Source organism: Brugia malayi, assembly GCF_000002995.4.
Source record: "Brugia malayi strain FR3 genome assembly, contig: Bm_v4_Chr4_scaffold_001, whole genome shotgun sequence".
Lineage (NCBI taxonomy): Eukaryota > Metazoa > Nematoda > Chromadorea > Rhabditida > Onchocercidae > Brugia > Brugia malayi.
The window spans coordinates 7,584,026-7,611,918 of NW_025062478.1; the positions used below are offsets into that span (position 1 = coordinate 7,584,026).

At 32.8% G+C, this 27,893-nt stretch overlaps 5 protein-coding genes across 7 annotated transcripts; 1 reads left to right on the forward strand and 4 right to left on the reverse strand.

Moving 5' to 3' along the window:
* Positions 1 to 185: 185 nt before the first annotated feature.
* Positions 186 to 15,439, reverse strand: Bm3485 (Uncharacterized protein; the record flags this gene model as incomplete). 2 transcript variants are annotated; one of them, XM_001901644.2, is made up of 30 exons in its annotated part: positions 186 to 272; positions 742 to 906; positions 1,094 to 1,260; positions 1,542 to 1,745; positions 2,455 to 2,584; positions 3,639 to 3,773; positions 4,646 to 4,720; positions 4,904 to 5,062; positions 5,699 to 5,871; positions 6,155 to 6,275; positions 6,399 to 6,494; positions 6,614 to 6,778; positions 6,873 to 7,187; positions 7,613 to 7,746; positions 8,186 to 8,351; positions 8,564 to 8,687; positions 8,973 to 9,090; positions 9,265 to 9,445; positions 9,553 to 9,743; positions 9,989 to 10,142; positions 10,452 to 10,601; positions 10,729 to 10,857; positions 10,980 to 11,219; positions 11,525 to 11,701; positions 11,898 to 12,080; positions 12,558 to 12,703; positions 12,944 to 13,043; positions 13,153 to 13,356; positions 13,692 to 13,823; positions 15,335 to 15,439. In XM_001901644.2, 30 exons carry the CDS (start codon positions 15,437 to 15,439, stop codon positions 186 to 188), a joined length of 4,626 nt encoding a protein of 1,541 aa, XP_001901679.2. The 2 variants fall into 2 exon arrangements, with proteins under 2 accessions (XP_001901679.2, XP_042937968.1); XM_043082034.1 differs by lacking the exons at positions 13,692 to 13,823; positions 15,335 to 15,439 and having other exon boundaries at positions 13,153 to 13,266.
* Positions 15,440 to 16,947: 1,508 nt separating this feature from the next.
* Positions 16,948 to 17,947, reverse strand: Bma-ril-1 (Uncharacterized protein; the record flags this gene model as incomplete). Its single annotated transcript, XM_001901643.2, has 3 exons — positions 16,948 to 17,099; positions 17,288 to 17,393; positions 17,801 to 17,947. The coding sequence occupies 3 exons, from the start codon at positions 17,945 to 17,947 to the stop codon at positions 16,948 to 16,950; spliced, it is 405 nt and encodes a 134-aa protein (XP_001901678.1).
* A 612-nt stretch (positions 17,948 to 18,559) lies between these two features.
* Positions 18,560 to 21,157, forward strand: Bma-fkb-6 (the record flags this gene model as incomplete). Of its 2 annotated transcripts, XM_001902796.2 has the most annotated exons (11): positions 18,560 to 18,598; positions 18,785 to 18,952; positions 19,113 to 19,250; positions 19,333 to 19,453; positions 19,628 to 19,704; positions 19,911 to 20,084; positions 20,191 to 20,402; positions 20,538 to 20,646; positions 20,754 to 20,831; positions 20,919 to 21,026; positions 21,101 to 21,157. In XM_001902796.2, the coding sequence occupies 11 exons, from the start codon at positions 18,560 to 18,562 to the stop codon at positions 21,155 to 21,157; spliced, it is 1,281 nt and encodes a 426-aa protein (XP_001902831.1). The 2 variants fall into 2 exon arrangements, with proteins under 2 accessions (XP_001902831.1, XP_042937969.1); XM_043082035.1 differs by lacking the exons at positions 18,560 to 18,598; positions 18,785 to 18,952 and having other exon boundaries at positions 19,146 to 19,250.
* Positions 21,158 to 22,819: 1,662 nt separating this feature from the next.
* On the reverse strand, positions 22,820 to 23,396 carry Bm590 (Uncharacterized protein; the record flags this gene model as incomplete). The annotated part of the gene is made up of 2 exons (XM_001901642.2): positions 22,820 to 23,020; positions 23,277 to 23,396. The coding sequence occupies 2 exons, from the start codon at positions 23,394 to 23,396 to the stop codon at positions 22,820 to 22,822; spliced, it is 321 nt and encodes a 106-aa protein (XP_001901677.2).
* Positions 23,397 to 24,796: 1,400 nt separating this feature from the next.
* On the reverse strand, positions 24,797 to 27,849 carry Bm10565 (Uncharacterized protein; the record flags this gene model as incomplete). The annotated part of the gene is made up of 9 exons (XM_043082036.1): positions 24,797 to 25,072; positions 25,297 to 25,366; positions 25,511 to 25,570; positions 25,808 to 25,968; positions 26,480 to 26,536; positions 26,687 to 26,874; positions 26,984 to 27,068; positions 27,237 to 27,347; positions 27,772 to 27,849. 9 exons carry the CDS (start codon positions 27,847 to 27,849, stop codon positions 24,797 to 24,799), a joined length of 1,086 nt encoding a protein of 361 aa, XP_042937970.1.
* Positions 27,850 to 27,893: the final 44 nt, after the last annotated feature.

Genomic DNA, 27,893 nt, shown 5'->3' on the forward strand with positions numbered 1-27,893 from the left:
CATTTGTTGACATATCTTTCAACAAATGAAGTATTAAATTTCATCAAAAATATTTGAAAATTTATGACAGTGAAAGCATCAATATAATTGCGGCATTCGAGAAAGATAACGTAGCAACAAAAAAAAAAAATCAAGTCAGCAATGTAATCGAGTATCAATCACACATTAAAAAAGTAGAAGCAATTTTAGCCTACTGACATACGTGGATTTTCAATTGAAAAACTTTCGTTTCGATTTACTTCCTCCCCTTTCACCTTCTTCTCCTGCGTTACCTATAATATAAATGTGTTTATTTCTCGTAAAAAATAAGTTTATTTGATTTTTATTTAACTTAACAATACTAGCTCTAAAAAAAGACAAAATAATACAATATGGGGCATTCCGTTTCTTCTTGGATTCTAATGAACTCAAAAAATATTTTTAAATATCCATTTTGTAAAGAATGAATAGAAAAAGTCAACAGAGGAGAAGGAAGTGGAAACCAGAAGCATATTACAAGAAAAAAGTATTAAAATTAATATTTTGAAATAAGTCTAAATATTCGGGTGAAGAATTTTCCTTAATTGAGCCGATTTGTTTGTGCAATAAATTATGGCATTTTCGAGGATTTTTAAGCTTAAGAATTAATGACTTAGTTAGTTTTGGATATAATAAAAATTCTGAATCCGAATTTTTTTGATTTGATAATTATTCAAAAGAATTTAAAACTTCGATGGTGAGTCCGAAAAAAATGAAAAATACCTTTGTCACGTGGAAATAACTGCCCGGTTCAGAACCAGTAGGTCGTATCACGAGATCGGCTGTACTACGAGCTTCGCCGGCAATATTTTCGGCAAGACAAGTGAATTGTCCACTATCAGCCATTTCAACTCTAACAATAATCATGGAATGTATGCCATTACCCTCCTAAATAAAATCTTGTTGTTCACTAACAGAATCTAAAAGATCTAAGACTTAGTCACACACAAAACAGCAACTGTTCTGTAGTGTGCCTTCTCAACTTCGTCTTATAATCATTTCTAAGTTTTGTAAATCATTAATCTAATCACAGTACTACTGCTACAGTAAAATAGAAAAAGAAACAGCGACTGACATCGATGAGGCGAACTTCATCACAATGTGGAATAACCAGACCATTCCTCATCCAGGTTATTGCCGGTACTGGATCACCAGTTACCTGAACGGTCCATTTCAATTTATCACCTTCTGCGACTTCTTCGCTAATTAATCGCTGTACAAAGTCAGGTGCCACAGTTTGTGCTAAAACGCATAGTGGAAATTTTTTAAAAAATATGAAAGCAGCTCCAAATATAAAAACAATTCAAGCGGCTCAGTACAGGACAGGTAGACAAAGCGCACTCAATTTATCTTTAAGATTGAGCTAAGTAAATGAATTTAACAAAAGAAAGATTCATTCTTTATAAGCGAGCTCCTAGCTATTTTGTTACCATTGGGATTGACGTTTAACACTAGAATTACAACAGGAAATATAAATTTATCAAATTAAAAATTAGGAAAATAAAGAAAGTGCTACAACATACGCCTGACAACAAGTTGGGCACTTGATGTGGCGACACCGGATGAGTTCTTGGCGGTACACATATATTTGCCGGAATGTTCAAGCTGTGAAGTAGGAAAGGTCAATGATACATGACCACCTATGTTGGAGAAAGTTAATTCAGGATTGGTGGTTTTAGATATTGGAACACCGTCTTTCTTCCAAGTAACTTCAGGACTAGGCCATCCTTAAAATATTGCATAGACTACTAATGTATTAAAATTAAGACTAAAGACCAAGAATTTAAATCTGATGCTATGAACAGAAAGAACCAATATATATATAGTGATAAAAAACGAATAATTTTTGCTCTTTGAATTTCGGAAGCGAAAATAATCATGGTCTTTCAGCTTCATATATGTTTTGAGACTGATGGTAGGAAGTAGAGAAATAATTCTACTCATTTTGAAAAGTAAAAAAAAAAGTGAAAAGATGTGGTATAGAATTGCCTTCTGTGACATTCCACGAAGTAGCCACGTTGCCCAATTAAGAATGAATTGAAATCTTAACATTTTAAGAGTATGCACAAACAATTTTTGCTTTTTCTGCAATTTCTGCTTGTAAATTATTAAAAATATCCATTGTATTCCTCTATTATTGCACCCCATATATTATCGTTATTATAAATCTTCTCTCCCCGATATAAAAGCAAGTCTGTCCAGACAAGGTTTTATCCTCGATAAGCTCAAATTCCTATGTATTTGCATAAACTGCTAAACTTTATTATTAACAAAGAGGTGCATTGTCATTCTAAATTCACATGTAGCTTCATAAATACATCTTTCCTTTATGCATTTACATACTGGTACTGAAAGCTATTTTATCTTCTGAATATTTTAAGTTGAAGTAATCAAATGAGCATAAATTTGCAGAAAAAAATCTAGAAATTTTTTTACCGATGACAATGCCTTGGAACTTAGCTTCATCACCGCAAGCAGCTACTGCAGACACCAAAGTCTGCGTGAAATGCGGCGGTCGACCAAGTTCTCGGTTCTCTTCAATATCAAAACGATCCGACAAATTGTGCTAAAAGTGAAACAGTGTGCATCACTAATAAAAGACATATAACGTATAAGCTAATAGTCCTCTCGTGAATTTGATTTGCTACAGGAAATTATTTATCATTCATAAATACAAATACTATTTAATCTAATCGAAGTCAATAATGAATGGAATAATGAAGGATGATAAATTCTCAAACATGATGAAATAGGTTCAGTAATTAATTTTCTTTGAAAGTGTGGCCTGAAATGATTAAGAAAGGACAGTCGAAAGTAACACGAAATGTATTCAGTAAGAAACTGAATATCCAATAAGTTTTATGGACGGATGACTCCATCAGAAAATCTTAAATAAAATGAAGCGAACCGGAAAAATTCAAAAGTAGGAGTGAGATCCCCTCAAGACTGATCTGAGATGGAAAAACATTTAAAAATAATAGCAGAAACAGCCGTCAATATCAATTTTGCCTAAAAATATGTTAGCAAGTAAAAAAAGTTTAACCTATTGGACGTCCAAAAGCTTAAACTGAATATGATTACCAATTTAACAAATTAACGAAATAAATGTCCTTACACTTATTCCAAATTAATTCATCTCACAATTTATTCATTCATTTCTATCCTTTTATTTTGATAGCAGTTATGTGAATAAATCGAAAAATAATATTCCTAGACAAATGCCACCAACTTTGTTCAGAATTTGCTGATGGAATTAATTTAAAAAATATAAATCCACCTCAGAACTCTTTCATATCAGTTCCACAAAAACTTCCACATCAATTTCAAGAAATACCAATATTAAAATAAAGTTAAAACTGACAACTTCAAGTTAGTCAAGAAAATTTAAATAAGTTGAAAGAGTTGGTAAGGGTGATAAATGCATCTGAGCAAGTGATCATGAAATTTAGGGATGAAAAAACAGTAAGCAGTAACTTGATTATTTAAGTTTGAAAAAAAATCAAACAATATATTGGCGAAATCATCCACGAAAGTTAATAAAAGATACTTTCCATCGATCTATACTTACTGATGATTTTTTTCAATTAAACTTCTTAATATATTTCGAAGTCAAATCTTACTTGCTGGGAACATGTTGTTTGTAATTGTTGTTTCTTAGCTGGGGGAGGAGAAAGAAATCGTGTGGAATGTTGTTTGGCTACTAGGCGACGTTGCTCCTCTTCACGCATCCTCAAATTACCATTCACATACTCCAACTGCAGAAAAAAAAAACACTTGAAGTTTTAAATTTTCAATCACATCAATAATTCTAATCCAAAGGCCAAATTAGGATTAGTTTGATAAGACAATTCAATTATTTGGTAATGTATATTAAATTTCGAATTTGGTTTGTTAATATATGCTCTAATTAATTCAAATTCAGCAAAAAAAGCGCTGTGGTGGAACGTGGTTTATTCTTCATAGATTTGCAATGTCGCACTGAAGTCACTATGACCACTCGTTATTCCGTGTAGCAGTAAATTTCCAGTTACAGCTTGCTAGAAGAACCATACAATTTTTGAGCCATCTGGCTTTCATCTATCAGCATAGCACATCATTCCCAAGCAGAATATTTTTAATTGTTACTTCCAGAAAACGAAGCACTAAGATCAGCCAAAGGAATCTATATGAGAAATCTTAAATGTAATACTCTATGAGAAATTTCAAATAATTGTAGAAAGTAAGCAGAACTCTTGTTTAAATTCTTTCTGATAAGGTCATAATAGCAAACGCTGTTCATCGGTTTCTTAACCGGCCAAAAAAAGGTTAGTGATTGAGAATAACTTTTCATTGGATGTGACTTAACTGAATAAATATGTCTTGTCATTCTCAACTCAGAAATCAAATCAAAATAGCGTTAAAATAAAATTTCAAGGATAAGATTTCATCTATAGCATATAAAATTTGTAAATAATAGCAAAAGTTCCTTTTACTGGAAAAAATTTTCCAATAAAAATAGAATATTGGAAAAATGAAAATAAATTTTCTAATAGTTCCCTTTCTCCTCTATAATAATACCATTACTTCAGACTTTTGCATTGCTTTATTCTCGAGAAAAACTTGGTCTTTTGAAAAAAAAAAAAGAGACCTGTTGTGAGAAATATTCATCGGGTACCCGTTGTTCGTACTCATAAGCACCATACTCTTCGGTTACATGAACATGCTACAGAAAACAACAGCCAATTATAACCAATAAAAACAACGTTAAAAAAATTAGGAACTTCGATCTTATTTGCTTCTCATTTCTAAATTACAAATGGTTTGTCCTTTCTATTTTGCCCAATTCAACAGAATTTTTAGTAAGACAAATAAATTGTACAGTGCAAATTCTGGCCTTGTTACTAACCTCAACTGTGGTAGGTTTGCGGGATCGCGGTAGCACACGCACCACAAATAGGGATTCTGTTTCGCCCCGTATGTTCTCTGCTGTCATCTTGTAAACACCAGCATGATCCAAGCGAGCCGGCTCCAATATTGCCGAATAAGTATCACCAATATTTGACAACTAAAATATTCCTCAAATGAATTGTGACCAAATGTTAGAGGTAGCCATGAACTGAAAGTTAATTGATTCGTAAAAACTGTAGAAAAGTTTTGAGTTATCACATCAACATTTTGTTCAATTCGAGAAACATGATTATTCTGAAGAAAAATTGAAGGCTCAAAAAACGAAATTTGACCTTTAATCATAAGAGTTGGAAAATATAGTTCAAAACAAGCACTTTTGAAAAAGATTTTAAAATTCTTAGAGTTAGGAGAGTAATACACATATAGCAGTCAACACTGAAATTTACAATAATACGGTGACACGTATAAATAATATGTGTATAATATAACAATTATTAAGCGTATACAGTAAACCAGCACAGCAATACATATACATAACTTCAGTGAAACGTTCACAGTATAAAGGTAAGCTAATAAATGTACAGTAACAGTCACGGTGACAAATGTATACAGTATAATCACAATAGTATAACAATCAGTACAATAATAAGCATAAAATATTTTTTTTCAGCATCATCAGAAGCTGAGAACAACATTCATATAAATTCATTATTTCTGATTCAAATCAAGGCTTAGGTAATTCCGTATTTTGTCTAAACAAATATCGTGATATATATATATATATATAATTTACCGTGCAGAACTTCGAATTAATATTGATGATCTGATTGTTGAAATACCAGCGCACTTTGGGGCGTGGATTACCAATCATCAGACAATCCATTTTAAATTTCTCGCCTTCTTTGACAATATATTCATTCTGGAATGGTCGAATGAATTCCGGAACAGTAGCGGTGGGACTGCACCCTGCAACATAAATTTTGATACATTTGATAAAATTTTGATATTTTTCAGAGAATTTTGCAAGATCATATTTGTAAAAGGATCCAAGAATTGAGAATGAAACAAGATGTTTTATCACTGCTTAACATCCTCCTCGCAAATTCTATTGGAAATGAGTTATGCCTAGGAAAAAATACTGCAGGAAGAGAGTCTCAACTTGATAGGGTAGTAATGAACTGAAACACTAATGCTTGAATTTCTAAATCAATATCTTTATTATAATAGAGATGCAAAATAAAAAAATCACCAATTTCGGTGACTAATTTTTCAGCGTATTCTTCAATTTCTGAATGATGATAACGATGTTTGGGTATGGGTGGTGGCGTCGGGGATGACATTATTGCGGAGTCACTCCAAAAGCCTTCCGTCTGGAAAATCTAATTGACTTCTTTATTATAGAAAAAGAAAAAATGAGACACATTTCTCCAGGTCCAATTTAAATCAAATAAAAATTTAAGAAGATTTAAAAGCATAATCGAGAAATTGCTCACCATAGTTTGAACAATATTTGTGTCCTTTTGTTCCAGCGATATCCGTCGAGATTCTACGTGAAGTGAGGCGCCTGATCTTGCTTCACCTACCTTATTCTAAAAATAATTACTTGTTTTCATGCCCAGTTTATTATACTTCCAATCTCTCTTTGTAATTTGACAGTGTCAATAAAAGAAGACAGTTCCACTACTCTCTGCAAAAAGGATATCTGCACCTTTGCAATAACAGTATACATCCCCGAATGTTTAGGAAGGGCATTTTCGATGACAACTCTATACCATCCATTGATATCGCTTTCCGTACGTGCATCCAGAGTGTGCAATGATCTGTCGTTATGTTTCCAATGAACCGTTGGTGGTGGTTCACCAAATACGCGTACCTAAGTAATACCAAGCATATAAAAATATTGAATTTTTCTCTATATACTCTCTTTAAAATTACAAAATTCGGAATCATAAGGAAAACTCACAAACCTCGAAAACAGTTCGTTCACCTTCCTGGACAACTTGATTGGTAAGTGGTGGTGCAAACGATGGTGTAATCAAGGGAAACTTTGGCTCTGAAGATGTTGAAGGTGGTATCATAATACTTCTTGGAGTCGATGGCGATTGCACTGTTAGACGGCAAAAGTTGGTAGCTTCACCTACAGTGTTCGTCGCTTTAATTGTATAAAGACCAGCATCGCTCATGTTTGTGTTCTTTACTTTCAATGAGCAGTGATCGCCTTCAAATCGAAGTTCGATATGTTCCGATTCCCTTATCGCATCCTCATCTTTATACCAAACCACCTGCAATGACTGATCAAATTTCTACTCCTAAACAATACTGTTTTCAATTCTAGAAAAAATAAAAGGTGCATTCGTAATTCCAAGCCTAACCCTTTAGAAACTTGAATATACTCAAACAAATCCATTAAACTCATGTCAAAATATTCCAAGCTTAGTTCAAATAAAACGAAAAAGTGAGTAATATTCACTCCAAAAGCTCGTTTAGCACTGATATATATGCAGTGATATAAATAGTGATGAATTACGTACAATGAGAAAGAATATATTACTGAATCATTGCAATATCACATTATGAATTACGCCTGCAATCATCTTCCACTCATCAGAAATGCAATTACTCGACAATTTGTCACTATCAGCAGGTAGTCTAGCAAATTAGGAGATTTGTAAAAAGCCTTTATTTTCAAAACTTAAAAAAATAGTACCTTTGGCTCAGGGACGGCTATAATAATGCAATCGAGAAAAGTTTCATCACCCTCGTTCACGGTAATATTGCGCAACTGTCGGATGAAACGCGGTTTAAATGATTCCTCCATTTCTCGTCCCATCTCGCTCCGAGCTATAAAACTTCTCAAAATATCCGACAAAACAGTCGCTTTTCATCACTTTTTTGACAGAATTATAGCCATCAAAGTACAAATTTTATAAGCATTTAAATCATTTATTTTAGCATATGTTCAAATCTTTCCACTTTTCAATCTTATTGAAATATTTATTCCAAAATTCAGAAAAATGGAAAAACTGCAAAGAATTTGAATTCATTTTTAAAGTTTTGAAGTTAATCTGCCATGCCTTTATCTCAAAATTTTCATCCAATGATTTGATCTACAGAATTTAGTTATAATTTAAAATGTTAAAAAGTAATTAGATATTTGAACATTATTTTTGTAAAGCAAGATAATCCAAAGAGATATGAGAATTAAACTATACTTTTTCCTAGTGAGAGTAGCAGTACTTATTTCATTATGCGCACTTTTCGAAATAACTTTGAAACTTACATTTGACAACGAGCTTTGCAGAAAATTCGGCCAAGCCCGCAACATTTTGAGCACGTACCGTGTAAACGGCTGTATCTTCTATAAACGTTTCATCGATAGTTAAGGTAGCAACCCCATTGACAAAAGTAGTGCGATAATCAATATTATCTTTCACATCTCGACCATCCTAAAATGATTAATAATGGAAAATCGTAAAAAATAATGCTGATTCCAAAATATCTCCATTTTAAACCATCTTACATAATACAAATGCAATATATAACAGAAATTCTACTAAAAGTTTTGTCTGGAATACCACCTACGATAAATCAGGTTGAGATGATTTTTACTTTACTGATCAATACAGAAATTTGTATTAAGAGAAAGAACATAACATACCTTAAACCATCGTATCTCAGGTATTGGTTCACCTTTGATATAAGCTGTAAATTCGAATCTATCACCTTCATCGATTTGTGTATCACGTAAATGACTTGTGATTTCTGGAGCTTTCGTCATTCCCCTACAGTAGACTTGAAGTAAAATAAGTGAGAAAATGATGTAGTTATCTGCTTTGTATACTATCTGGTTTGTTAAGTATTTCTGACGAATATGCATAGTTATTTCAATAATCAATAAGTAATCGCCAAACAGCCTTAGGTTCGACAAACTTCCATAAATTCACTTTTTTCCTATCTTTTGTCCTCATCCCAGGACCCATTTAAAAGTCTTGATCTAATAACAACAATAAATTTTTTGTCAGAAAGCTGTCGAAAGTTAAATTCTTGAAATTCAAAAAGCAATGAACTTTGTCGTTTCAATTCGTTTTTCCACATCTCGGATTCTCTCATTTAGTTGTATAAACCGCTCCTCAATTTGCTCCTGGCGCCTTTTCGATGCCATCAATTTCTCAAACGCTTCTTCACCTATAAAAATGTTTGATGTCAGAAAAAAATAATCCTTTGCAATTTTTTTTTAAATCATTTTTTTTTACCTCTTTTCAAATCTTTCCTTAGCAATTTCCTTTCATTTAAAACTAGGTCATATACTACGCAGTAACCTTACTTAAAAGCTATAATTTTACTCGCCAGAACTATTACCTTCAGTTTCTTTCAGAATTTGCTCAGCTTTTTCGATCATTCGTTTTTGTTCATGGAAACGTTCCTCAATTTCTTCAATTATTTTCGTCACTTCTTCACATTGTTCAATCACTGCTGCACTTTCTAATTTCTCCTCTATAGTACGAAATATCTCTATCGTTTCCTTTTGCCAAATTTCGACCTTGGAAGAAAAAGAAACTCCCATTTTGAAACTTCGTTATTTTGCTTTAAAAGAGTTAAATCAGATAGATTTTCTACAATAGTTCGTTCCATCTCATAAATTCACACCTCTTCAACAATTCGGATTATTTTCTGTTCTTCTACTCGCTTATCTTGCCATCGTTGCCAAGTTTCCTCGATCATTCTTTGCCGCTGTTCATGCTCATTCAGCACATTGCGCACTGAATTTATTGACTGCTCAACATCAAGTCTTGAATCCTTTACCTTTGCTGATTGAGCTGTATCAATAAACTGATTACCTGAAATATTTCGACAACACTCCTGAAGCCTTAAATTGATGAGTTTAATGAAAAATTTTTTCTAATTAAGAAAAAAAATGTACGAATTACATACATTATCAGTAGTCAATTCTCCATGAATAAAAAATTGAATGTAGAAAGTTGTAGTAATAATAGTTATTCCTTTTCCATACCCCTAATAATGAGTATTCTTTCATTAATAAAAAAAGCGGAAATCGTATAAGTTTCAAAAAATTATTATAAACCTTGATGTTTTTCTTGCCTAATTGTTTCTTCGATCATACGAAATACTTCTTTCATTTGTATGAGCAATTTTTCGTTCATATAGGTACGATTTGAACAAATCAAGGTATTCAAACTCTCAAATGAACTCTCGAGTTCCTTAGCAAATTTTTGCACCTGAAACACCAATTATTTTGTAGTATCATCTATTTTAGGAAAATATAAGCTCAGATGAGTGCTTCCTAGACTGAAGTTATGCAATGACATATAAATAGCTGAACCAAATAAGTACTTGTCCATTTGTCTTATCTTCTACGCTAAGTTTTTTTAATTATTTTCTTTCCATTTAATTAATTTCTTTCAAGCATGTCTCTCTAGCTTTTCTGTAATTTCTCATTAAAAAATTTCGCAACTTTTACTTCCTCGAACTTCGAATGAGTCTTATCCTGTTAATTGTATACTAAAATAGTTGTACAAATTTCCAACCTGCTGAAAAGCAGTGCCAAGGTTAACGCGTTCATCCACCGCTTCTTTTAATGATTCGTATCGTTGCTTAAATTCTTCCAGGCGCTGACGATCAACTGTGCCTAATTCATGGGTTTTGCTCCACAAACCATTCAGCTCAAATCCTTTGTTCTATATAAAAAAGACAGATCATCTGAATGGAAGTTAGTACGGAAGCCAAAATAATTCATTCTATGAAAAAGGCTTCTTCCATCAAATTTCACAATTCAAATTAAAAAAGGGTACAAATCTCACTCACGATAATATCAATGAACATATCCTTGTGAACTTTATGAAACTGAATGGCATCACTCAAACTGCAACCTAATCGGCCATTCACCGCAAATGATTGTTCTGTTTCTGTGAGCCATTTTTCGAAACGATATAACTGAAACGAACAATCAGATAAAAAATAAATGAATTTATTCACTTTCTATTCATCATTTTATTGATCAAATTTTACTTTTCATTAAATTTTATGAACAATCATTACTAGAATAACTAACAAACCTGATCCTTCATCAATTCTTTACTTTCATCGATCCGTTCGTAAGCCAAATTCTCAATTTGTTTTAGCTTACTTTGTATATCATTTATGAATCGATTGACACGTCCATCAATATTAAAAATTTGTCGCCCGTCGTCAATTACCTTTTCCGCTTTTTGTCTCGCCAAAGGCGCCAATTCTCCAGCCATGGCTGCATTAGCATTACGCATATCCGTTTCCATTGCACTCAACTGATTCAACATCTAAATATATATGTATTATCGATAACTATTTAAAAGAACTTTCTTTTCCTCATCTCCGTTCGAGCATTTAGTGAAGCGAAGTTCACTTGTTTAATCATGCTATATTTTATTATCAACAATATTCTAAGTACCATTAAGCAAATATTTTTTATAAATTAATTCTTCGAAGCATTAGATTTGTCACTATTAGTAGGTATTAATTAGTCAAAGTAATTACCCTTAGTAATTTACAATCGTGAATTGAGAATTTCAAATCTTAGAAAAAATTAATGAGAGCTTTAATATAACTATTTCTGTTAACTTACAGTATTTGCAGCTGCAATCCATGCAATGACTTTATCATTTTCATCTTTTCTTTGCTTCAGTTCATGCATAAATTTGTCCAAATCGGTTTGCAATACCATGACTCGTTCGTGAAGATTTGCGTTTGTACCACCTCGATCGATGGTCAGTATAATATCTTTTAATGCTTTAAGTTGTTTCTGAATATGATTATTATTCCTTAGGAAAATGTCTTCTAATAAACAAACAACATATTACCTATGTATTCCATTTGCTTGTTGCATTTTAGACTCAAAAATCTGATCAAGAAATTTTCCTCCAAAAAAGCACCCCTTTCAACTCCTTTTAACAATAATCTAGCAAAAAAGAGTAAATTTAAATTATGACTGTACTCACTAGCACTTGCTGTATCAATGCATTGATGTTTTGTCCATCACTGAATTGCATCCGTGCCTGTTTAAGCCATTTTTCAATTTCCTCAATATGAGACAAAACTGCTCCACTTTCATCAATTTGCATTTCTAGTTTGGGTCGTTCGTTCTTCCAGGACTCTTCAAGCAATTCCCATTCTGTCGCCATCTGTGATTCAACATTAGAAGTATGAATAGAAGGATGAAAATAAATGTAACTACCGCGCACAATAAATTACAAATTCCTACTTTTCAGCAATAAATTTCTATTTTACTTAATTTGGTGCGCTGCTATCATGACTTGTAAAATTTTTAAGTATTACTAACAGCAGTAGCCAGATTGAAGACAAATAAGTATGAATGGATTTGAATTAACTCCACAAATATGAGTTCCACCAACGCAACCACAAAAAAAAAAAATGACAATGAACATGGAAAGCCCCACTAGTAATAATTTATTTACAAAAATAACGACCAACAAAATGTAGAAGCCAATATTGGTTCGCAAAAATTTTTTGGTTGTACTCTCAAAAATAAATAAAGTCATTGAATGTCGTTTGATTCATTAATTTAATTTTTTAAACTAAATTTTTTCACTATAATTTTCTCGAAAATTATCTTCAAAAAATATGGAGGCCAAGCATACCTTTAACATAGTTTTTTCGATCAGTAAGCAAGCTTGGGCAGTTTCTTGGACATTTTCTACATTATCAGCCATAGAGCCCAGTACTCGAATTTGTGTTATCACATCCGCTCCACTATCTACAGCTAATGCGGTTATATCGATCAGTTCTAAATTTAGGAAAGGACATGACACGAGGTTAATCATTAAACTTTAACATTTTTTAAAAATTTAATCAGAATTTTTGAACTGACTAGATTAGTTTTAATTTCTATGAAAGCACTTTCCAATTTTGGCTTTTTGGTCTTTTAAAGAGCTATGACAGAAGTTGGTACAGTTTCCATTCAAACAATTAAAACATCTGAATCGTCAAATTACAGAAAAGCCAATTCCAAAAATAAAACAATAACCATCGATGAGTTGTTGAATTTGTAACAAGATATTGCTTAAATCGTTGATATCCGGTTGCTCAATCGTTATGCGAAGCATATTTCCCACTTTCAAACTAATCTGAAGAGAGTAACAGCAATAGGTCGTTTACAGATCAGAAGCAAATCCTTTAAAATTTGCGCATCACGTATCAAAAATTCAAATCATTGAAAAATAAATAAATACAAACTCCTTCATGGCGTTGTGCCAGTTCATAAAATCGCTTTGTCTCAGTAAGTAAAAATCCTCGCATGTGAAGTTGACGGTTCAACTCTTTCCAAGCTGTACCCAAACTTTCAGCCATCGCTTCATAAACATGGACATCGGGTTCCTTTTGCTGTATTACTAAATTATCTGCTCGAGCAAGCAATTCTTCCACCTGATCTTCTTTACTCTGAAAATTTAATTTAATTAATCAACTAATTCAGTTTTGCATTAGCACATAACTAGTATGGTTTGACTAATTATTCTTGTTGAGTCACTGCTTAATTCTGGATGTTCGTTAGTTAGCCATGTTTAAGTGACATCATTTCCTGAAATCTTTGTTGAAAATTATTCCATGTTAAAAATGATCAACCAGACATCGCAAAATTTTTTGTGTAAAATGTGCAATCACTTATCGTTTCTGCAACACATTTATAATAATGTTAAATAAAAGCACTGATTAGGGCATTAAATACTACAGGATTCATTAAGCAAAAAGAGATGAAAATAAAAGAGAATGATAACAATGAGTATCTTAAGTCGATGCATTAGATCTTCATGAGTTGCTAACAAAGCATCGGTTTCTTCCACATTTTCTCCAAGTTCAAGCATTCGCGGTTGCATTTCATCAATTCGAAGACATGCATATCCAACACTCTGTAAATTGTTTTTTTCATTTCATCTGATAAAAAACCACGATCATCAAAAACTCTCAAAAAAAATTGTAAAAAAAGGTAGCAAAATTAAATTATCATGTAAAAGTTTATTTCTCTCCTCTTCTCCCAAAAAATAAATAGGATGGAAATTCAATGATTTAAAGAAAATAGTTGAGACGTCGATTAATAATGATCTTTCCGCAGCTAGCAGAACTTTGGAAGACAGACCAACAATTCTTGAAACAGGATACTATTGCATGGATTTGAAAAGACATATTGAAAATAATTTAATCAATCTAATCGACAGAGATTCAAATAGACAGAGCGAAACTATATAAAGCTTAAGATAGACATAGCAAAACTATATAAATCTTGAAATAGACATAGCAAAAAAACTATATTACATTTCCGTTTCCTAGACTAATCGCACTACTTAAAAAGTGTGAATTGTCCCCAGTTGAAGGCGCAAATCTTTTCAGTTTGATTTACCTCCTTTTCTCTGTCCTTGGTGGTAGAAAAGTTAACGACTCCTTAACTATAACTTTTCTCAAATTATTTTGTGACGCTTCTGTTTAATTTATGATTATTTAGATAAATGTAAATTCTCTCTAATTCGCTTATACAAAAATATTTATTAGTCATACGAGGCATCTTTCAGCTCCTATTAATTTTATCGACATCATACTTATTTACGCAGTAGTCTCCGGTTAAAGGCGTTTTGCGTCTTTAGTTCAATGTATGAATATAAATTTCTCCATAAAAATTAAAGAATAAGTAGGATTGTAGTTAATAATGGAAAACAAGACAAGTTAACTTAAAGTAATAATTAACACTGAGAATAAAAACTATTAAATCTCACTTGCTAGCACTTTAGTAAAAACTCTGATCAATTGGAAATTGGAAAGCATTAGTTTATAGCGCGAAAGTTGTAGACTTCTATTTTTAAAATTATAACGAATTCGCAAAAAAAAAATGTATTAGTTTATTGAGTAGAGTGTGCTCGTTTATTGAATTTGTGCCACTATATTTTATTTTTATTACAGTAATATTTTGTTTTTTTTTTTTATATTATTCATTGAAACTTCGTACTCATTCATTTATATAAAAATAGAAAATGAAGAAAATACAATCGTAAGAACATTATTAATCCATTTTTAATGCTCCAAACATAAAACAAACGAGTTTTGGCCTTTTTCCTTAATGGGTTATTAACCATATAATTTATATAAAGTTAGTAAATGTATATTTTTGTAAAATTTGTAAAAAAAATATTGTAAAGTTTGTATATGTTTACCATCGAAAGTACGGTGTTTTTTTGATAAGACCGAAATGAATCAAATCTTAGAACCCGAGAAAGTGGAAAATGTAAGATATGTACGAGATGTTCTTTACTACGACACACTAAAATATCTAATTAATATATAATGATTTCAAATTCTAATGTTTCAAAGAATTATTTTAGTGTTAACGATAAGCTGATACTATAAAATAAGGAAGTGAAACGAAAAGAACCTTAAGCAATGCGACAACAATTGTTGCTTTTTTGCCAGCATTTATTGCAATCGTACTGATTGTCGTAGTAGTTGGCTGATTTGAATCATCCATCCCGTTGCGCATTTCAATTGCAATTATTGTGGACTTCTCAACACTACACACGTTTCAAGTCGAAAATAACAAGAATGAATGAAGCAGAAGTGCTATCCACGATGCTTCCTTTGTTTTACCACTCAAACTCTCGAGGAGATACGCTAGATCAAAAACACGACAACGTCGGATAACAAGAAGCACAGAGACTGGAACACAGACACATACACACACTTAGACAGACAGACACACTTCGGTGAGCCTCACAATTTCAGCCAAATGAGAAATATATCTCAGAATGATAGGATGCACTGATTTCACTTTTCAAAAGAGTGAAAAGCAGTCTTGCAGATGAGAGATAAGCTTTGGGACTACAAACAGACATTAACACATTATCACATAGTGATTCCTTTACTATATTTCCTGCCATTGTTATCCTCGTAGATTGAGCAGAAATAAGACAGAGCAATTTCAACTTATCATTAGCTTTCTCCCTCAACTATTTTCAAATGATCATCCGTAAACAACTGGCGATTGTACCAAAAGCGCCCCATACTACTACTATAACTATCCTACACATGTTATGTGTGTGTGTGTGTGTTCAAGAAATTTCATGCCAATATCATGATACTGTTTTCCCAAAGACCTTACTGGTAGTCTTGATCCACTTCGCTATCACTCTGAAATTATAAAAGCAATGAACTCAAAATAATATGTAGTGCATATCTAATCCTTCCTTACTATCAGTTCGCTGGACCACCTCAACATTCATGTTGAAATTATTATTAATGTTATAGCTGTGAAAAAAAAAAAAATCACCGACTGTTATACATAGAAATGATAAGCTTGACTACTATCTGCGAATTATGAACAATCTTTTCCTTTCGATTTTAAGCGCTTGATGAAATAATTCAATAATTCAAGTTGCCTACTCCAAACAATTGCTTTATAACTTCATCTTTACTCGTAAAATAAAAGAAATAGTCAAAGCAGAAATAGTCAAAGCAGATATCCAAGAACAGTAAGACAACCAAGAACAGAGCGTAAACCCACAAATCACACAGCATATAGCCGCCCAGAAGTGCCATTATTACAGCAGATATTAGACGGTAGGACTAACGCTGTTGTAAAGTGTTGGAGGATTGTACAATCTTCAGATTACAGCTTTTAAATATTTCGGAATCTAATATATTTACTTCAACTCTAAAATACAAATTGCAGATGCGACACTTGTAGAACTTTGTATACTCCAAATAAAGACAAAGTTATTTAAGATGAAGACCAGCAGAATGGGCTCATTTTATGCATACCTTATTATAATGACTTCCATCGCTTAATCGAATCTTCAACCCCAAACTTTATTAAAGTTACGTCGTTCAAACGCATAAAAGTCGTAACACAAAAGAATGTATCTTTATTGGAATAAACTTCATGAACACTCTATAACATTCTGTAATAATTCATTAGAAAATTAATGAAAGTTAGAAGTCCACTATCATCTAGATGGAGTGAAAAACACTACACGAAATAGAACTTTGTAACTACTTTTTAACACCAACTGGAGTTTTTTCTTTTAATGGGTCGTATTTCGCAAAGTACAACTCATCTTGAAGACGCTGTGCCTTCCCACGCCTTTTGTGCAAAGATATATGTTCTGGAATTTGATGTACCAACATGGCTTTCCAAATTTCTGCTGCAAATTAGGGAATTCAGCATTTCATAAAGAGAATGAAAGTGAAGATCTTATAAAAATTGAAATGTGTTAGTATCACTAAAGCATTTCAAAAAATAACTTGCTTATAAAAAATGGAAATCACGAATAATTTAATAACAGTGCACCAAAAAGAAATCATCTACAAATATATGGCAGAAATAACATACGTGGAAACTTAGCTATATATATTGGAATCAGTATTGACATCCATAGAACGATATTTCTATTAAACGGACACAATTTCCACCACCAACGAAATGGAAACGCTCGAAACTATAACAAATTTAAAGTATATAAAGTTAAATTAAATTTTTTGTTGATTGGCGGTATCAGTAACTATTTAATACAGAGTGATGTGAGGAGATCACTAGAGGGGACATTTTTGAAAAGTGCAACCGAATAAAAACATGATTCGATAGAAGGAAAAGCAACACATTTAGCTGTTTCTAAGAGACATTTTCCAGCAGTATAAAAGATGTTTATATATTTTAACTAGTACAAAAAGTTCATGCTTCTTCGCAATTTCAAGTGCAAGTACAGAGGTATTATTGCTTTTGAAGGAAAAGTATAATGAGCCTTGTATAATGTAATAGTTCTATCGTTTCTAATCTTTAATTTACAATTCCTTTTAGCCGGTTTCTTATTCCTATTTTCAATAAGTTATGTGTAGCGAAACTTACTCTTTCAGCAGGTGTACACGGGATAGCCGATTGACGTGGATGAATATCAGTAGCTGGAATAGGAGCATTAGGGCTAGCGATAACTTTGGCAAGACCAATAAATGTCTCACCCCACCATTTCGCTTCACGCACTAATTTATCCAGCATACCTGCAGTGTAATGAAATTAGCAAATTTTAATAGCGATATTTCGATATACCTTGATAAAACACTAATAAGAATAAGAGAGATGACATGAGTCGTCAACAAAGTAAGTGTACAGGCAAAAATAATATTAAGCGTGGCAAACATTACGCTTAAAACGAGCAATAAAATATTAAGTACTGAGCGAATAACAAATCCCGCCTTATGCTTCTTCTTAGAACTATTTCCAATCATTTTTGCAATGTCTCACGTTCTCATAAATGATCCCTCATAATTTCGTCCAGAAAATAACAAGGAGAGGACAAATCGATCTATGCCAAATGCTTTCTCAGCAAATGTCTCACGACCCTCCCCTCCGAATTGTCGTATGTTTGAACTTTACAACGGTTCAAGGAGGCAAACGCAGCAGGAACCTTCCAGAAGATTCGATGAGTAGCAGCTGGACAGTTGAGGTGCGGGTGTGCGCTGCGTGGAGAGTGTGGTTGGGCATCCGGCAGTAGTCCGGTTCCGGTTCGGTGGATAGCTGATATGATGGTAGTGCTGGTAATTTGGAATGTCATTTCTTTTCCAAGTTTTCTTCAAATTGTTTTCAGGTTAAGATCCAGAGCACATTATAATGGCTGCAGTTGATGGAACTGATATCACTCCTGAAAAGGTCACTCTTGATTTACTGAATTTTAAAAACTAACACTTCTTTTCACTCGTGGATGCTTCTATTATTAAACATTATTTATTTACTTGCTGAAAATTAATTCTGTTCTTTGAATTTGTTAATTTGATTTCCATGTGATTGGGAAGTGATTTTTCCAGCGTTATTAGATGTTATTTTTTTATTTTTCAGAATGGCGGTGTTTTGAAAAAAATATTAGTGGAAGGAAAAGGGGAACATCGTCCTTCAAAGGGTGATAGTGTGTATGTGCATTATGTAGGAATTCTTGAAAATGGCGAGCAGTTCGATTCGAGCCGTGATCGTAATGAACCATTCAACTTCACCTTGGGCAACGGGCAGGTAATATGTGCGCTTTCTCTAATATACACTATTTCTTCAATTAATTTTACAGGAGAAATTGGCACTTTATCATTTTAACTGGAAGTTCTTTGTTGCTAATCCAAATTTATTCATGGCGATGACGTATGTAATATAAGGAATCATGCATAGTACCTTGCAGGTTATCAAAGGATGGGATCTTGGTGTTGCGACAATGAAAAAGGGCGAGAAATGTGATCTCATTTGTCGGGCCGATTATGCCTATGGTGAAAATGGTAGCCCACCAAAAATTCCTGGCGGTGCTACACTTAAATTTGAAGTGAATTTTTAATTTATTTGCATTTCATAAAGCTGTATGAATGATGTGAATATGATTGTGGAAGGAAAGAATTTTTTTTTAGATTGAATTACTGAGCTGGCAAGGGGAAGATATTTCGCCAGATCGAGATGGTACAATCACCCGATCAATCATTGTAGAGGGTGAGAAATATTCAAGTCCTACTGAGGGTTCAACTGTTAAAGGTTAGTTTTGTCTCTTTTTATTTCCTGGTGGTTAAATTTGTTTACCTATATTTTCCAGATTATCTTTCTAAGTAATGCGTGTTTTCCTCGAAAGGGACTTTGTGTCCTATTCACAGTTTGAAGGATAGTTGCTGAGGGATCAGCGACAGTGGATGAAGTCGGCATTTGTTTCAGTATGTGCCGTTGGTTCATACAATGGTCAAGTGTTCTACGATAAGGAAGTCAGCTTCATTTTGGGAGAAGGTTCTGAGGTAGTGAATAACAAACTTTTTATTTCCAGTTAACTTATTCTTTTCATTAATTTATGCAAATGATGATAATAGGCCGAGGATAAGCACTAAACCAACATGCAATGATCACAACCCACGAGAGCGATATACTGATGCTTTCTGTTTGTGAGTGAAATACTAAGTCCTGTAAGCTCAATGTTATATGTGTTCAAAATAAGTATTTTCAGGTGGGTCTACCGGAAGGTGTTGACCGCGCTCTCCGCCGATTCAACAAAGGCGAAAAGTCCATAATTCATCTCAAAGGCAGCCGTTTCACTTTTGGTGCTACTCCACCTCCAGAATATGGTTTACCGCCTCATGCTGAAATTGATTTCACTTTGTTCCTCAAGGAATATGATAAGGTGTTTTCCGGTATTATATCTGGATAAAATTTTTTAATGTGACACTTTTTCAGATTAAATTCTGTGAATTTTAATAAATGCTAGAAGATGCAAATCTCGTTTTTAGGTAAAGGCGTCATGGGAATTGACTGGTGAAGAAAAGCTTGATGCTGCAGAAGCTGCGAAAGAAAGGGGTACTATGTTTTTCAAACAAGGCAAGATGCGCCTTGCAGCTGCAAAATATATGCGCGTTATTGAGTTGTTGGAATATGAAAAATCATTAGAAAATGAAGCCAAAAGCAGACGGGATGCGCTGTTGCTTGCTGGTTACCTTAACAGGTTCTTGTGTTCTGTTTTTTTTTTTTTTTTTTTTTTTGTGGAGTTGTTTTTTGAGGGTATCCAAGCTTTAAAAAGCTCGTATCCAATGTCTTCTGATTTGAAGTTTCTACTTAACTCTTGTTTTCTTTGATTTAGCGCCCTCGTATATGCGAAGCAAGATGAAACAGTGGAATGTATAAAGAATTGTGACAAAGCACTAGAAGTTGATCCGAAATGTGTGAAAGCATTATATCGAAAGGCTTTGGTAATTTTTTTAAATAAGATGCTACAGAAATCCAAGCTTTATTACTCGAATGCATTTGTTTCATCTACCACATTCAGAATAGATTAACTTAAATTGTTTTATTTCAGGCACTTCAAGAGCAAAACGATGCTGATGAAGCAATTATTGAGTACAAAAAAGTACTAGAATACGAACCTGACAACAAGGTTCTCTATCTGCAGTGGCACAGTGATCTCATTAGTTGTATGAAGTATCATTTGTTCAGTGATATCATCATAACTCATAATTTTTAGGCAGCGATAGCGCAAATAGCGGCATGTAAGAAAAAGTTGGCAGAGATTCGTGAGAAAGAGAAAAAGCGATATAAGGGAATGTTCGAAAGATTTGCTGCTAAAGAAAAGGTGGTGTTTAACTGCAACTTCGAAGTTTCTGGAAAGTTCAATCCGGAGTAGATTTATAGCGTAGTTCATTTCAGGTTGAAACGAATGAAGATTTGGAAACTGCAAGCCCAAAATCGGAAGTGGTGAATTGAGAAGTAATGGAGTTATTGATTTTTACTGTTCAATTGATCTATTTCACATGCGTTCCTTAAATTTTGAGCGTATTTGTTTCAAAATTATTGGTTACCACTGTTTATTTCACCACTAATAAGTGTTAAATGTTCTTGTTTTGAGCAGATAAAAGCAGTTTTGATTAGTTTACTCTACATAAGAGGAATTTTTAAAAAATCTAAAGAAAAGCTATGGATGGAGTGGATTACTTTGAAATGCTATAGGTTCATGCTCGCATAAAGTGCGTTCATGGTTGTTTTTTCTTTTTAAATTATAGGCCATCCCAATTATGCTGGGTGCATTCTTATTTGGCTTGCTAATGACGCAATAGTATAATTGTCTCCACGTTTTTGCAGTGGTAAGAGTCGAGAGTGGCTAATCATTTATAGCCACTACTTCTTTAATTCCCCTCACTTCTCACCATAACACTATGTTAAATCTTGAATCTTTTTTGAAGTTTAAATGATAGATTCTATGGGCCTTGTTAAACAGCAATTTTGGAACAAATGTTAAAACAAAATATGACAGGCGAAGGAATAACTGCTAAAATGATTAGTTGGATTAAAAAACTTACCAGTGTTTTATAGATTCCATCTCATCCTTTAGAAAGTTTCAGCTAACTGACGAAGTTTTAATCACTTATCAAATAAATTAGTTGTGCTTTTGCTAAGATGCCGATCTGCCAACTATTGGGCTAGTACATTGTGTAGTGGAAGCAAAAATGTTTTTGGAAACAACCTTTATGATTTGGTTGAATTGTTATTCGGGGGAGAAGTTTGATGTCAGGGAGATGTGTTGGATGCCAGCTAAATATTTGGGCAACAATTGAATAAACTGATTCGGAGGATTGGATGATTTTAAAACTGATCTAATTGACAATAGTATGGTTATAAAATCTACATTGATGTTAGACAATGATCCAAACAAAGGAGAGGAGGTGCTTGCATGGGCACCAGTTGCTAATAAAGAGCTTATTAGATAACCGCATGATTATGATAGCTAACAAAGAACAATGTAGATATCCTCATGATTGTAAGGATTGCTAACAAAGAACGATGTAAATTGTTTCAATATGTAGAAGCATAAATTTGGAAACAAAGAGTCCGAAGTATAAGCATTATTTGCGGAAATTACGTAGATATCTTTACTACAATTTGCAACTCATATTTTTAGATCGCGATATTAAAATCCGCGACACATTGAACATCTTAATATGCCAAGAGGTTTGAATAGTAGTTCTCTGGGGACTGGACAGGAAATGGTGCATAACGGAATCACAATTTCAGAATGCAGAAATCAAATGCATGCAGCAGCAGCAGCGGTAATCAACAAAAGAACAAAAATTGAGTCCTGTATGAAGTTTGCATTAAATTCTATTGAATACCCTATTCATAAGGCATTAAGACGGAAGACTACTTAGAGAAAACTCATTGCTTGTTTTTCAGTTCACTCCATTTATGTGTACGTTCACGCAAGGTATTCGTGGAGATTGTGTATTTAAAAAAAAGGAAAATTATTTCAAAGTTTAACTTCAGTCACTTTTACAGGTCCACTCGTTTGAACTTCTTATTCAAAGTGCCATGTCCGTTAATTCCACGTTTTTATGTTAATCCCACGCGTTTTATTTCATATAATTGATGCAGTTACAATGAATAAAAGAATCTATTGGTATCAATTAATATAATTAAAGCAGTTAAGGTAAAATGCTTCATATATACCTGTTCACATGCATTACATTTCGATTTCGTACAGCAACATATCTGTCCCTTAATATGTCGCTGCTCACATCCTTCTATCCCATCTTTGCAAAATCCAAATTTTTTACTTCTGTCACAATCCATTACCTGCAGATCTTATCAAATTCATCAAGAAATTAAACAACTAAATGGAATAACTATAAAATCAACCAATCTTTTCTATTCCTTGATGATGGGCTGGCATCTATAATAACAGTCAATGTTCGATAAAGCAATAAATTGCTGAATCCGTAATGCAGTCGGTAAAGGTGATAAGTAGTCTTCCAGTAAGCTCGTAATGGAATGGCTGTCAGGATTTTCAACAAGAATTCCAAAAGTTCTGTGGAACTATTCAGAAACTAACAGTGATACCGTTTGGCATCACTTGTTTGTAACAGAATTCAGTATTCGAATCGCACAGAATCATTGTTACTTTGTTGTTGATACCCGAGTAGCACAATAAATTCTCACTTAAAGTTGACATGCACTGTTGCCATATAATTGCCAGTACCAAGAGTTTGGTACAAAAGCTGGAAGTTGGCCCAACTAAGGATTGAAAGGATAGAGATACTGTCACTGTAATTTTAACTGATGAATATTGTCATGGAATTGTCTGCAAATGAAGCAATTCATTAATTCAAGGCAGTTTTGATAAATGTTTTTGCTCGCAATTAAACTGGTGGATGATGATACCTGCCCATAATGAATATTCTTTGAATGAAGTGAATTTTATACCAATGGTAGATTGTAAGTCTGGAAAAAAGGCATTCATTCAGTAGAATGAACTGCAGAATCAAACGGTTTCACTCAATACATCTCAAACATTTTCGAGCTTTCAAGGCTATTTACTAATGACTGGTCTAGAACAGTCTGAGAAGTGTGAGGAATAAATGGACCTAACCGATCAATAACCGATGTATGCCAGCAAACCAGGTGTAAAAGAACACGAATGAACGATTGACAAGTGAAGACTGAAAATAAAATTTGTCTGTTTGTTCAACTCACTTATATATTTTGCATCCTTGTTCTGTACGAAATAGCTGTCACTGATAAATATGCAGATTTTATGATATGGATAAATTAGTTTCATACTTAACAGTTGTATAAATATGCAGGTTTAGCATCACAACCGGATTGCTAAACACAGTTGATGTCATGTTATTTTTCTTTTGTAAAATGATAGCAGTAGTTCAGCTGTAGATTATTATAGATTTGTACCTGGAAGATCGAGAGTTCATGATCAGATCTATTGGGACCTCCTGGATAGATACGTATAATTGTAATAGTAGGTATCATAGCTCTCCTTCTCATAGTGATATTACACGATTGTGATACCGCCAAGAGTTTTGTTAGTTTTAATGACTTTCTTATTTACACAACAAATAATCATGGCTTGGCTGTCAAAATCAAAAACAAAGATTTTTTACTCAAAAAAAAAAAAAAAAACAATGAATATTGGCAGTGCTTTTGACTTCCATCTTCGCATTGTGACTTTGTTGGAAATATTTTATTTCATGTCTGTTAAAATCTGTTAAAAAGTTAGGGGATCTTTCTTTAACTCTCATAATTTATGTAGATTCTCATGATTACCTGGAAAGGTTATGTAAAGTAGAAGGAACATAAAAGCGTTCTTTGCTGTTTCACGCGTTAATCGGAGAAAGAGTCAATCGTTGAAGTTGTTAATAGTCAATTTATTAAATTATCAGAATCAAATTACCAAGAATCGAAAATTATCAAATTATATGATTTAGCAGATATTATAAAGTTACATAAATTCGAAAAAAAAAAAGAAAAATAAGTTGGAAGAGCATAATTTCTAAATAGTTTCTAAAGATTTATTAATATTAAAATAGTATACTTAGTTGACAACGTTTAACTTCATATTTACATCACACTATTTCTACCATTTTTATCTTTCTTTTTTAAATCTGTTTCTAGTCTCAGTTCCGGATTATTTCTGAATGTTTCCTTTTTATGACTGGATATTGATGATATCTCTGTCTTGGTAAACGTTTCTGGTTTGCTGCTCTGATCAACTGAGTCCGCTGAATTAATCGTTGCCGATTTTATTGTTGAACTTGTTTCCCACAAAATTTTAGGAAAGTAAGGAGTTTTTCTTTTCGGCGATCTTTCCAGTGTTTCATTTGAAGTCAGTGGTAGCTTGAAATTATCAATTATTAAAAAATATTGTGGGTTAACTAAATGATCAATCAATAACCTAATGTATTTTTCTTGGAAATTAACAAAAGATAGTAAGGCATAGCATTAATAGTGTTGCTTTCTTTACTGAATTTATCACATTCCCATTACATCTTTTAATAGTTTGATTAATTTTGATTTTGTCTACATGATAAATTGCCTGTGAAAATCTAACGCAAACTAACGATGTCTTGTGTTTCCACAAGTTCCAATTCACTATCCGTTTGCGTTCTCTCTGATCCCTCTTCTGCTGTGCTGTAATAATTTTTTGAAAATTAATATAATATAATTCATATAACTTCGCTGTTATTATGGTACACTCTTCAAAGTTAAATCTTCAAATCGTCAACAACAGTAGTATTCATTATACAAAAAGGGAATTACGACTTAATTATTTACCATGCAAATTCTTCCCAATCAGTTATGTCAAATACTTTTTCATTAAATGTCACCTTGTTCCTGCAATGAATGTTTTCCTTTCCAGATGTTTACTAAAGTTGGTGTTTGCAAAAAAAAAGATGTTTACAAAAAAATTTATATGTTTTTAAATATATGTGCTTTGATATCCTCTATCCGACTATACATACTCTTCAGTTTTGTAGAAAGTAATTAAAGAAGATATAAAATTAAATATTTTTTGAGAGTAAGATTAAGATCCGTGAAAATGTGGCTTTTGGAGGAAAAAATGAAACGTGCGATGATTTCGGTTTGTTTCTTTTCTTGCGTTCTTTTTCATTTGGCATCGACAATGCATTGGCAAGGAATGTGTTTTTGCGTAATGTTTGACAGTTGAAACCTTCTCGTTTCTCGAGTTCTTCGAGAGGAGCATACGGATCGCACTCGGGTGTTTCGGTTGACTACAATTTCTAGATTCTTTAATAATTTGAGAAAAACAGGAGACAAATTTAATAAGTGAAAAAATTGGAATTGAATATTTTCCCAAACAAAAATAAAAATTGTGTAAACAATTTAAATTTTTAACTTCTTTTGGAAATTTCCTTCATCAATTATTAAAGTAAAAACCTTCATAAATGACTTCTGGCTAGATTCATTTATATCTTCCTGTAATGAGTAATGTTTTCACTAGTATTGGAAGTGAATTTATTGCCAGTACATATAAGAGACGAAAATTCTCTCCTGCATCTTTAAACAGGAACTATAACAAACGGAACATTTAGAAATTAGCCTTATCATTGCCATCTCAGGAAATAATAATTGATATTGCATACAGTGTTGACCGAATTCTCTCTCAATACTCAACTTTGGGACACTTCTTTGAGAATAATTTAAAGTAATATAAAGTTGTAATTTATAAAATATATGTGAAGACGACACTTTATTTAATTGCCGGATCATATCGTGACATACAAATAATATTTCCTGTTCATTGTACATATAATTCTCTGAATTTGGTTCTTCCAATTGCTATAACAATAACCATTAACTTTTTTATAGGATGAGAACACTGATAATATTTAGAAAATGTAATAATTAGATGATAATTAGATGAAAATCAATCAATAGGAAAACAGAAATGCATTTTTTATCACTATCAGTTTTAGATTTATATATTACCACTTCGTCATCCACTTCATCCTGATCAGCTTCGTTTTTAGACATGGATATGGGTTTTGGATAGAGTGTATCGTCGTCCGCATCCAATTCACATTTTTGAACTCTGACATTTTGTTTACTGTCGTACTTATTATTCCCGCTCGCTTTTGGCACTTTCTTCAATTCTTTCAGTGAGAAAATGAGATCACCTAGAAGTATAGAATAAACTTCAGAAATGCGTCACTTGTTGATGGATAAGAAACTTATCAAGAAATATCTGAAATGTTTCGTGAGAAAAAATCACAATTAATAAAATACCTTTCTTTATAGACAAGTCTTTCGCAGGCTCTTTGAATGAATGAATTCGATCTATAAGCGCTGAGTTGGGTTCGACGCCAAGCGCCTTAATGCATAGAAAATAGAATGAGTAGTAATATGTAAACTGTGAATTAATTATAGCACATCTCGTGCAGTGTTAGCTATCATTAATACCACAATTCTGGCAGAAGTTCGTGTTTCACTATTATGATTTTTTCAAGAGTAATAATGACAAGAAATAAATTACAACAACCTTTTGTATTTCTTCAAATTGACTCTTCAGTTCTTCTTTAGATAATGGAATTCTGTTTCGTTGTATTCCCTTCCTAATTGTTCGGTTTTGCGGCGAATTTTTTGTTTTTAACTATCAAATATTGCTTATTTTATACAAACAAATATTTGTGCCGAATTTTTTAGAATTAATGCAACGATTTGAAACTAAAAATATTAGTTGTAACTATCTGCGATGCGATGATAAATATAAATCATACCGATAACGGCGATATTCTAAAATAAAACTTTCCTTCAATTCATTAAAAAAAAAGAACGCTTGGCCTCATATTACACTAAAGCATATGTAATCTTCCTTTGATTTGTTCTTTAATTAAAATATTATTTCTGCTAGCTCTTCCGTGCTATTGCATTCCATTTTTTTTTATTACCAGTCTAGGACTGGTTGGAAGATCTGAACAATTCATTAATGAAATTTCCTGATACCAGTATAATTTTTTGCTGATTTCAATTTTTTTTTTTTTGATATGCTACGCTTAGTTTAGATAATGACTCACTGGCGATCTTTGTAGTATTGAGACTGGAGGTTGAGTCTCGAGCCTAACTTCTGACTTCTTTCTGCTGCATAAGCACATCGATCTTCAACAAGTCATTATATTTATTAAATGTTTTTCATCGA